At 45.3% G+C, this 12,390-nt stretch overlaps 1 protein-coding gene across 1 annotated transcript in view; it reads right to left on the bottom strand.

Moving 5' to 3' along the window:
* LOC147116328 (adhesion G protein-coupled receptor G2-like) overlaps nucleotides 1-12,390 on the bottom strand; it is a 162,579-nt gene that overhangs the window by 25,578 nt on the left and 124,611 nt on the right. Inside the window, exons 8-10 of the mRNA XM_085991184.1 lie at nucleotides 2,404-2,523; nucleotides 752-797; nucleotides 561-664 (exon numbers count right to left, since the gene is read on the bottom strand). Coding sequence (XP_085847310.1) covers nucleotides 561-664; nucleotides 752-797; nucleotides 2,404-2,523 — 270 coding nt within the window. The remainder of the gene's footprint in view (nucleotides 1-560; nucleotides 665-751; nucleotides 798-2,403; nucleotides 2,524-12,390) is intronic.

The following is a 12,390-nucleotide window of genomic DNA, read 5'->3' as shown; positions in this document are numbered from 1 at the left end:
AGCCTCTGGCTTTTCCTCTTAGAGTGGCAAGGTATGACCCTGAGGTTCTGATGTCTCCACCAGGTGAGTGCCTCTGTTGCGCTGCTATGTGTTCAAGTGCTCGCCCCCAATATCTAAATGACACTGTCTACAGCTTTGGGATGGGGGTCACTGCCAGTTGAAAGCAGCGGGCAGAAGTTGCATCCCGCTGCACTTCCGGTGGCGCAACTGCATTGCAGAATTTTTTCCCTGTCGTGTGCAATTTCAGCTGGCACATCTTCAAAAAGACAATGATGCCTTGGAGGGGATTGAAAGCTGAGCAGCCAGGATAAGTTCAGTACTTGGGGTCTGAGTAGAGATTCACAGAGCTCAACATGTTTACATGGAGATTTTGGCCAAGCAGTAGACAATGAGGACTTTGAAGGAGGGGCAGGAAAGGCTGTGGAAGGTGAAGAGCTCAAATGAAGAAAAAGTGTGAGTGGATTAAGGGGATAGACTGAGATGTCTACTGGCGATGACAGACACACTACCATCTTTCATCTCTAGGTCACATAAACAATGATCATAAGTGTATAACTTACCAGTAACACAGCAAAGTAGGACAGATGGTTACACTGGCAGATGGTTTGATTATCCTGAACTTTTGTGAAACATCCAGTAGAATCCCAGCGCTCTGTTATGTTGTCTGTAACACGAGTTTATGGTCTAAAAGTTACAGTTGAAATAGGTTTTCTAACACTAACTAAAATATTTTAACAGGTCCTTTCCTTACCATTTTCATCTTCAAACCAGAATACACACTGATGTGATGGTTTATCCTGAAATGAAGAGCATTTGTTTGGTTAGTTTGTGTTTTACTATAAAGCTCTTGCAATGTCTATTAAGCTACAATTATACCACAGTCCAGTGTTTGTAGAAAACAATGCTCAGTCTACAATTGAATTATACTGCTGAGTGCATCTCACATTGAGATCCGTAACAACTGAGCTGTGTACCTCCACGCTCAGATACATATGCAGAGCTCTGCTCACTCAGATAGCTATTGTTTAACGTTATACGATCACAAGCAATAATGGACACTTTCTTATATCATTAAAAAAATTGAAAGTGAATTTAGAAAGTCCTCAGGAAATTGAGAGACATTCTGAGCATGTTTACAGTGTGGTTTCACAGGGCTGGACATCTATTGCACCGAGTGTGAATTTAAAGTGGTGTAAGATTGACTACACAGGGCGGTTTCACATCTATTGCTTTGCTGCACTAAAATGTCAGAACTGGACTCTTGCGGGGTGAAATTCCCCTCGTTTACGCTAACGGGACACAAATGGCTTTTCGCCCCCCTCCCAAGACGATAACCGCGCCTCACGTGAAATTCTGCGGGAGGTTAGCGGCGGCGCTACCGGGTATTGCCCAATCTTCTGCGTCCAGAGATCATGACGTCATCTCCGGGCGCAGCGTCCCGTTGAAAAATTGGCACTCACGCCCCGCAGACGGGCGATGTTACCAACTGTTGCAGGGGTCACGAACAGTGAGGCCAGCTGCTCGCGGGGCACAACTTAAAGGCGCGGTGGGCGGCCGGCCAAAACAAAAGCCGATTTAAAAAAAAAATTATTTTCAGCTACCGGTTCGTGGCGTCCATGCCACGATCGCTCAGCCCGGCACTCCCACTCCCCGGTGGCCCAGAAATCTACAATGAAACCTGTAGAGCTCGCAGCGTGAGGCCCTTCCCTTTAATGCAGGGAAGAGCTCCTGCAATGCGGCAGCACCACACGTGGCCACGTGTGGCGCTGCTGAGCACATCACCCCAGATCAGGACATTCCCCACCTCTTGCACTCTAAGAGGTAAGTGGAGTGCTTGATTTAGCTCCACTTCCCTCTTGGAGCAAAAAGAGGAAATTTATCAAATGTTTGACAAGGTTAGCGCCTGACGCTAACTTTCCATACATTTTTCACTTAGTGCCCCAAACGGCCCTCTAGGGGAATTTCTCCCCCTTGGTGCGCATCCAAACTGATTCACATCAATGTGGAAGTGGTGTTATATCTGTATCCTCAGTGATGTGCATCAGTAGAAGTCAATGCAGCAGTTCAAGTGCGCAGGGGGTAAATTATGAGGAGACATTTCAGAAGGTCACTCTCTAGAGCCTGGAAGGTGGTTTACTGGTACCCGATTGAGGTATTTTAAAATATTAAATTGTTTAGATAGGATAGACAAAGAACGTTACTTCATATTTTACTCAGTGTGATAAATGTTTAGAACAATCTATCAGTTCTGAGCAGTACAATAGGGAACAAAACAATACATGTGTACAAAACAGAACTGGTTGTTATAATGGCCGTTTGGCTAGTAAAGAGATAAGCTTCAATCGACTTAAAGGCCTTTCCTCATCCTTGAATGTTCTTGTGAATTACTGAGGATTTTCTTACCATTATCTTTTTATTGTGATTAATCGTAATAGTCACATAGTCTGTGAGGTTCTGAATGCTTGTGTTTCCTACCATAACTTCAAACACGTTTTCATTTAATAGGCTGCTGTTATTTTCATCCTGTAGAGAAATAAACCATGAGAACTATCAGCAATGTACAATGATGAAGAACATGACATGAGGCATTTATAACACCTCTACAATAAACATATAGGGTACAAATATCTGTGGCCAATCTGGTGCACTCCTGTGTGTGGTGGAACAGTCACAAATTAGGCTGGGACCCAGATGGAATCATAGAATCATAGATTGGTTACAGCATGGAAGAAGGCCATTCGGCCCATCAAGCCCATGCCGGCTCTCAGCTAGTCCCGCTTCCCTGCTCTTTCCCCGTAGCCCTGCAATTTTTTTTCCTTCAGAAACTTATCCAACTCCTATTTGAAAGATAAAATTGAGTCTGCCTCCACCACCCTTTCAGGCAGTGCATTCCAGATCTTAACGACTCGCTGCGTAAAAAAGTTTTTCCTCATGTTGCCTTTGTTTTTTTTGCCAATCACCTTAAATCTGTGTCCTCTGGTTCTCGACCATTCTGCCAATGGGAACAGTTTCTCTCTATCTACTCTGTCTAGATCCCTCATGATTTTGAACACCTCAATCAAATCTCCTCTCAATCTTCTCTGCTCTAAGGAGAACAACCCCAGCTTCTCCAGTATCAATGTAACTGAAGCCCCTCATTCCTGGAATCATTCTCGTAAATCTTTTCTGCACCTTCTCCAAGGCTTTCACATCCTTCCTAAAGTTTGGTGCCCAGAATTGGACACAATACTCCAGTTGGGGCCAAACCAGTGTTTTATACAGATTTATCATAATTTCCACATTTTTGTACTCTATACAGGTTGAGCGTCCTGAATCTGGCAACCTCGGGACTGAGGCCGAGCCAGTTTTTGTGTTTTTCCGGACTTTGGAACGTGTTTCTGATGTCCGAAGTCTGGAAATATCGCAACCTGGGCTTGGGCGTTTCCGGACTTCGGACATCAGAAACATGTTCCGAGTCTGAAAATGCCTGGGCCCAGGTTGCGATATTTCCGGTTTTTGGACGTCACCCGGCTGGCCGTGGAAATGATTTGATAGGGTGTCTGGATTCCGGAACATTTTACGGATTCTGGACGACCCTGCCACCAATTGTCCCGGAGTCCGGATTCCGGAACTCTGGATTTTGGACGCTCAACCTGTACTTCTATTTATGAAGCCCAGGATCCCGTAAGTCTTTTAACTGCTTTCTCAACCTGCCCTGCTACCTTCAACGATTTGTGCACACATACCCCCAGGTCTCTCTGTTCGTGCACCCCCTTTAGGATTGTACCATTTAGTTTCTATGTCGTCTTCTCATTCTTTCTACCAAAATGTATCATTTCACACTTTTCTGTGTTAAATTTAATCTGCCACGTGTCCGCCCATTTCACCAGCCTGTTTATGTCTTCCTGAAGTCTTTCACTCTCCTCCTCACTGTTCACTATACTTCCAAGTTTTGTGTCATCTGCAAATTTTAAAATTGTGCCCTGTACACCCACGTCCAAGTCATTTATATCAAGAAAAGCAGTGGTCCTAGAACCGGCCCCTGGGGAACACCACTGTATACCTTCCTCCAGTCCAAAAAACAACCATTCACTACTACTCTCTGTTTCCTGTCACTTAGCTAATTTCTTATCCATGCTGCCACTGTCCCTTTTATTCCACGGGCTTCAACTTAGCTGGCAAGCCTATTATGTGGCACATTTTCGAATGCCTTTTTGGAAATCCATGCACACTACGTCAATCGCATTAACCTCATCAACTCTCTCTGTTGTTACCTCATCAAAAAACTCAATGAAGTTAGTTAAACACAATTTGCCTTTAACAAATCCATGCTGGCTTTCCTTAATTAATCCACACCTATCCAAATGACTGTTAATTTTGTCCCTGATTACTGTTTCTAAAAGTTTCCCCACTTTCGAGGTTAAACTGACTGGCCTGTACTTGCTGGGTTTATCTTTACATCCTTTTTTGAACAATGGTGTAACATTTGCAATTCTCCAATCCTCTGGCACCACCTCCATATCTATGGAGGATTGGAATATTATGCCCATAACCTCTGGGATATCCGCCCTCAATTCCCTCAGCATCCTAGGATGCATTCCATCCGGTCCTGGTGATTTATCTACTTTAATTACAGCCAGCCTTTCTAATACCTCTTTTTTTTAAATCAATTTTTATCCTATCAAATGTCTCCACTACCTCCTCCTTCACTATGTTTTTGGCAGTATCCTCTTCCTTGGTGAAGACAGATGCAAAATACTCATTTAGTACTTCAGCCAAACCCTCTGCCTCCATGCATAGGTCTCCTTTTTGGTCGCTAGTCAGTCCACCCCTCCTCTTACTACCCTTTTGCTATTTATATGCCTACAGAAGACTTTTGGATTACCTTTTATGTTGGCTGCCATTCTATTCTCATACCCTCCTCTTATTTTCTTTTTCACTTCTCCTCTGACCTTTCTATACATAGCCTGATTCTCAGATGTATTTGCAACATGACATCTGTCATCCGCGCTCTTTTTTTGCTTCATCATATTCTTTATCTGTTTCATCATCCAGTTGCCCAGCCTTTCCTCCTAGTGGGAATGTATCTAAACTGTACCTGAACTATTTCCTCTTTAAAGACAGCCCATTGTTCCAGTATTTGCCCGCCAATCTTTGATTCCAGTTTACCCGGGCCAGGTCTGTTCTCATCCCACTGAAATTGGCTTTCCCCCAGTTAAACATTTTTACTCTAGATTGCTCCCTGTCCTTTTCCATAGCTAATCTAAACTTTATGATACTATGATCACTGTTCCCTAAATGTTCCCCTACTGACACTTGCTCCATTGACCTACCTCATTCCCCAGAACCACATCCAGCAATGCCTCCTCCCTCGTCGGGCTGGAAACATACTGATCAAGAAAGTTCTCCTGAACACACTTCAGAAATTCTTCCCCCTTTCTGTCCTTTACACTACTACATTCCCAGTCTATACAGTAGTATGATAGTTGAAGTCCCCCATTATTACTGCTCTACTACTACTAGCCCAGGTCCCAGCATGGGAGTTTCTAGATGGTCTTGTAAGGGGTGGAGCCTCCTCTTCCTACCCCAAACAAGGGCCAGAAAAAAAGGCCATTAGCATAGGAGGGGGTGAGGTCAGGGGACAGCAACTCCCAAACTCAAGAGTGTCCACATTCCATGTTTCTCAGAGCTGGACAGATAATTAGCGGCAGTTATACCAAATGAAACTAGATATGGAGCCCACCTGGGGATCCAGGCCTGGGTTATGGATCCAGGCCCAGATGTTCCCCTTGTGGTCTGGACACCCGAATTTCAGGAAGTCAGAGTTAGTGGCAGAAGTTCCAGTGGAAACATCCCAGCACTTATGCTAGAATGCAGTCTTTGCCCATTTTCAGCACACTAACGCTATCTCCCTGACCCAAAAGCTCAGTGCCCTGATTGCACTGGTGTTAAAGTTGCACTTACAACTTTTATTCCCAAAAGCCAACAAAGGATTACACCAGTGCTGGTGTAAATTCTACCAGGGGGTGAAATTATGGACAGAGATTGTATTTGCTGGATCTCTTTGCATACTGTACATTATATGCTTTTTGGTTGGGCGGTGTCATGCACAGGAATCTTGCATCAAAAGCAAGTGGGAGCGCCACCATAATATTATAATGAGGTTGCAATGACTTCATTTCAATGTCTACGCATTTACCGTTAATGACACTCTTTCGAAGTGCTTCCTTTCTAAATTTTCCTCATGTTAAATGGGCATCCAGGGTTTCTAGGTGCTGTGTTAGATGTGAAAATCATTAAAAGAGACAGCTGATGTTTCCCTTTAAAGATTACTGACACACAATCTCCTGCCTCTCCAACCCCACCCTCTGGTGAGCTCCCAGTGCCAGGCCCCATACAGGCTGGGAAACCAAACCCCTCCCCACCCCACCCCATTAAAATTCAGCTGAGCCCAGTCGTTGCTGCTGGGTCCGTGCACAGACCCAAAGATTGTGGTTAATATGTCACAAATTATGGGAGTGGCTAAGATATGATTTGGAATTCTATCATTTATCTAATCACTTAAAATTATAAGATAATGCTTTTCAATGTTTAAATTGTTGTAAGCTGCAGAAAAACTTATGAATCTACATTTTGCACACAAAATACTTCACCTGACTGTGACTGATGCAATAACCACTAGAAGCGATCTCTTCTTTGCTATTGTCCTCTTTCTCTTCTACTTTTTCTGCTGCTGGCTTTTTCCCCAAGCTATTACCCTTCATGCACTCATTCATCATTTTTGACTTTAGCCTCACCTAGCATGCCTCATCTAGTGTTATATTTTTGTTTGCAGTTTTTGCTGATTTTTCAATATTTCCCAAATTTTAAATATAGTTCTTAATCGGTTTTAAATAAACATTATTTATTCTCCCCCTACCCCTCCAAAATTTACCTGGAAAATCTAACATTCATTTCTCTGCTGGGATTATTTTTTACATGGACTTTCTTTTAAATAAAAGATAGAAAACCCTCAATGTAGTCTTGTAAAGAGACAACTTGGAGAGTTTTTTTTATAGACGCATACAAGGTATTAAACAGTATAGAAAAGGTACATTTGAAGTACTACATAAAGATGTGCCATGAAACTACAGCGAAGGGCACAGGTTCAAAGTGGTGGGAATAACATTTTGCAGCAATGTCAGGAAGTTTTTTTTTACACAGAATGATTACCATTTGCAGTGGCCTCTTAGTAGGAAAAGTGGAGGCAAAACCCTTGGAATCATTAAGAGATAATTAGATACTCTTGAGGGGAACCATGGGTTGGTGTAGATTTGTGAGCTAAGATGAACTGAATGGCCTTTTTCATCCAGGTTAATCTTATGATCTTGTGATAAGGTTTCTGATTTCTATTTATTAAAATGCATTGGCCTAGCTGCAGGGGAGAAGAAAGATGTTGCACCCATGCACCAGTCGTGTAGATTATTAACATATATATTTCTGCACACATCTTGCCATACACACAGTACTCAGTAAACCTTTCACTGCCCAAAGTTTTAATTTTCTATCACTGCATAGCTGTTGATATGTATACATTCTCTAAGAAGCACAATATCCTCTTTAATGGCAAACTCACCTTTCCTCTTTAACAGCTCACCTCTATGTCACCTCTAACAATGATTTGGGCAATAAAAGGTGCTATAAGAGCAGCCAAAAAGGCATTGGAGAAGAAGATAGTACATGGCTGTTGTAGTGTATGTGCCTTTAAGTCAGAACTACTTTTACAGCTCCTGTATACTGTAGTACCGGCAGTGACCACACCGCATGCCTCTGTACCCCCAGTCCAGAGACTACCCTCCTCCAGTAAAGACCTGTTATTTGTTAATGTACAGCATCCGTGTGATTATTTAATAATAGCATATCCACTGAACCACGGATCCAACAGTGGCGACGAGTGTCGATTCGAATCTACCTGCAAAAAAAAAAAAATAGTCGAGGCCAGGAACACGGGCGTCGACCACGAGCAACCGCCCAGCAGTCAGGCAGAGATCCAACTTCGCAGGGGAGGCTGTGGAGAGCCGGGCTTGGTTCCCCAGCCACAACGAGCAGTAAGAGATCGACGACAGGTCCAGCGCAGACCCTTCCCGAGCAGTGGCGGCTGGAGCCGACCGACGGCGGAGAGAGAGCCGAGCAGCGTCGACGGGGTAAGACAGAGGGTGAAGAGCGCAGGGCGCAGCCGGGGGTTGAACACCGAGCGGCGTTGAGGAAAATAAAACAAACCGGAGAGAGAGGGGGTAAGAAACAGCCGGGTTCTAGACTGAGCGGCGTCGAAAAATATAAAAAGAATGGGCAGAGCACAGCCAGTGCTCACGGGCTGAACAGGGTCCACGGGGCGAAGAAAGGGGAGACGCCATTGAGCCGCGGAGAAGAAGGGAGAGTGCGGGAGATGCCATTGAGCCGCGGAGAAGAAGGAAGAGCGCGGGAGACGCCATTTTTAGAAGCCGCAGCGGAGAAGAAGGGCGAGCGCGGGAAGGAAGGAAAGTGCGGGAGACGCCATTTTATGCCAGCGGAGAAGAAGGGGAAGCGCGGGAGGCGCCATTTGTGATAGTTAATGCACACCCAAGGATGCCGAAGAGTGGCAGTATCTCTACGTTTGACAATGAAGTCGAAGATTGGGCGACATATGTGGAACGTATTGAGGTGTACTGCAGGGCGAATGAAGTGCCAGATGCTAATAAAGCACTGGTTCTGTTAAATTCCATGGGTGCAAAAACTTATGGGTTACTGCGAAATCTAATAACCCCAGAGAAGCCGGTAAACAAGAATTTTGAAAGCATAGTAGAAATCCTACAGGACCACTTAAACCCCACACCGCTGCTGATAGCAGAACGATTTAAGTTCCATAAAAGGAACCAACACAAAGATGAAAGCAATGCTGAGTACCTAACGGAACTGCGCAAGCTATCGAAACACTGCCAGTTTCGAGCGGGACTAGCAGACACGTTAAGGGACAAATTTGTGTGTGGGCTACAAAGTGAAGGAACCCAGAAACGGCTTCTATCAGAAAAGGACCTTACGCTGGACAAAGCTTTCAGTATGGCAGTATCACACGAAGCAGCCGCAAGGGGCGCTGCAGAGATACAACAGAGACCGCAAGAATATGGCACCAATGAAATGTCCCATGGAACAGTGAAGTGCTATCGCTGCGGCAGAACAACACATGACCAGAAAGATTGTTGGTTCAAGGACCAAGTGTGCAGACAGTGTGGGAAAGCAGGACACATAGCAAGAGTCTGCAGGTCTGGGAAGAAAACCAACAGTAAGAAATCTCCACAGGAGAAGTACAAAAAGGTACACCAGGTGATGGACAGTGGTTCAGACGGACAGAAAAGTGACACAGACTCCGGAAGCAAGGAGCTGGGTTGTCTGAAGCTACATAAGGTAACCAAAATGGAGGATCACCAGACTATCTGGGTTACACTCAAGATAGACGGAGTCCAAGTGGAAATGGAATTGGGCACAGGGTCAGCTCTAACAGTCATAAATCAAAGAGACTACAAGCGGCTATTTTCACACATACCCTTGAAAGCTACAGAGATTGTCTTGAAGACGTATACGGGGCAAAAAGTCTACCCCAAAGGAAAAATAAGGGTGAAAGTGACATATAAAGGCAAGGAAATACCTAAAATGGATATATATGTATTGCCAAATGGAGGACCACCACTGCTAGGACGTGAATGGATCCGGAAGATACAATTTGATTGGCATTCCATACAGGCACTGAAGGTTGAGGCCAAAAAGGATGACGACGTCACACCTGGACGACTGTCAAAAATGCTAACTGACGCAAAAGAAGTGTTCCAGGAGGGACTAGGAACACTAAAAGGAATAACAGCAACGATTAAAATAGAGGAAAATGCAAGCCCAAAGTTTCTGAAGGCCAGACCAGTGCCTTATGCGATCAGACCAGCTGTTGAAGCAGAGCTGGAAGGGTTGGAACATTCAGGAGTACTGTCCAAAGTGGACTGGAGCAAGTGGGCTACACCCATCATTCCTGTAATGAAGAGGTCGTTGAGTAATACGCCTGGGGAACCAAAGAAGGTCCGCATCTGTGGGGATTTTAAGGTGACAGTGAACCCAGTCCTTCACACGGTGCAATATCCGCTTCCACGAATTGAGGATATTTTCGCCTCGCTATCTGGAGGTAAACGCTTCACCAAAATTGATCTAGCCGAGGTGTACTTGCAAATAGAGGTAGAAGAAGCTTCGAAACATTACCTTACGATCAACACTCATAAAGGTCTCTATCAATACAATCGGCTGGTGTTTGGAGTAGCCTCGGCTCCGGCTATCTGGCAAAGGGCGATGGATCAGGTCCTGCAAGGGATTCCAGGGACCCAGTGTTATTTGGACGACATCTTGGTCACGGGCGAAAATGACGGTGATCACCTCGCCAACTTGGAGAAGGTGCTCACCAGATTAAAGGAGTATGGGCTACGAGCTAATCGCCACAAGTGTGAGTTTTTCCAGAAACAGATCTCGTACTGTGGCCACGTCATCGATGAAGAGGGGTTACATAAGTCCCCTGACAAGATTGAGGCAGTAGTCAAGGCTCCAGCACCGGAAAATGTGTCACAGCTGAGGTCGTTCCTCGGGCTGGTAAACTACTACCACAAGTTCTTACCAAATTTGTCTACGGTATTACACCCACTGAACACCCTACTGCAAACAGGGGTACCATGGAAGTGGGATGACGAACGTAGATGAGCTTTCCAGAAGTGTAAAGAATTGATCACATCAAAAGAGGTGTTGGCCCATTTCAACCCAGCACTACCAATTCGTTTGGCATGTGATGCATTACCCTACGGTATTGGAGCGGTGCTGTCGCACAAATTCCCAGACGGGTTGGAGAGGCCAGTACCCTTTGCGTCTCGGTCACTAACCTCAGTCGAGCGCAACTACGCCCAGATTGACAGGGAGGCCCTCAGGCTAGTATGGGGAGTAAAAAAATTCAACCACTATCTGCATGGGCAGAAGTTCACCTTGCTGACTGACCACCAACCACTTGTCTCCATCTTTAATCCTAAGAAGGGTGTTCCAGTGATGACTGCACAGCGGTTACAAAGATGGCCCCTATTTCTAGGGGCGAATCAATATGAAATAGAATATAAAGGCACGAAACAGCACGGGAACGCTGATGGGCTATCGCGCCTGCCACTGCCTACGGTGGAGGAAGCACCAGCAGTGGACCCTATCGAGATATTTTATTTGTCAATAACTGCACGATTGCCAGTAACAAACGCGGATATAGAGAAGGAGACCCGCAATGATCCGACGCTGTCACGGGTATATGAATTGACGGTGAGGGGATGGCCAACACATGGCGACTCACTGTTGCCAGCATTCTCACCCAGAAGAGAACAGCTGTCAGTATGCCAGGGGACAGTGATGTGTGGATCCAGAGTGGTGATTCCACCCAAGTTAAGGGAGAGAGTGCTAAATGAGCTACATGAAGGTCATCTGGGGGGAGTGAAAATGAAAAGCCTTGCTAGGGCTTATGTGTGGTGGCCGGGAATCGATCAACAAATCGAAGGCCTAACTAAGAGCTGCTTAGGATGCCAGAAGGTCCAAAATGCACCACCACATGCCCCTCTACACCCATGGGAGTGGCCCTCCTCTCCATGGCAACGGGTGCATATTGATTTCGCTGGTCCATTCATGGACTCAATGTTCTTGATAGCAGTGGATGCTCATTCAAAGTGGCCTGAGGTGATAAAAATATCTTCAACCACTACAGAGAAAATGATTGCAGTCCTATGGACCATATTTGCCAGAAACGGTTTGCCAGAGCAGATTTGCTCTGATAATGGACCACAGTTTGTGTCCAACGAGTTCCAAAAATTCATGAAAAGGAATGGGGTAAGGCATTACACATCCACCCCGTATCATCCAGCCACAAATGGATTTGCTGAGAGGTTCATACAAACCTTTAAGAAGGCGATGAAGGCCATGTGCGATGATGAAATTCCACTACAGCATAAGATGGACAATTTCTTATTAGCCTACCGAAACGCGACACATGCAGTTACCAACCAGACCCCGGCCATGATGTTCTTTAACCGAAGGTTGAGATCTCGTCTGGACTTGCTCAGACCAAATGTGCGAAGAAATGTTGAGGACAAACAATTCCAGCACATCAATGAGAAGTCGACAAGGAGCTTCAATGTAGGGCAACCAGTCTTGGCCCGTGACTATCGAACAGAGAAGTGGCAACCCGGAACGATATGTACAAGGCAGGGGCCATTAATGTACACAGTGGATGTCGGGGAGAACATTGTGAGACGTCACGTCGATCAGATCTTAGCGTCACAGGAACGCGTCAACCCCATGTCTCGAGTACCTGGGGATGAACCCGACATACCGGTAGCATCT

This window comes from Somniosus microcephalus, chromosome 6 (assembly GCF_052327205.1).
Source record: "Somniosus microcephalus isolate GS21.2 chromosome 6, FLI_Smic_1.0, whole genome shotgun sequence".
Lineage (NCBI taxonomy): Eukaryota > Metazoa > Chordata > Chondrichthyes > Squaliformes > Somniosidae > Somniosus > Somniosus microcephalus.
The sequence above is the reverse complement of the archived record's forward strand: the minus strand, read 5'-3'. Positions and strand labels throughout refer to the sequence as shown.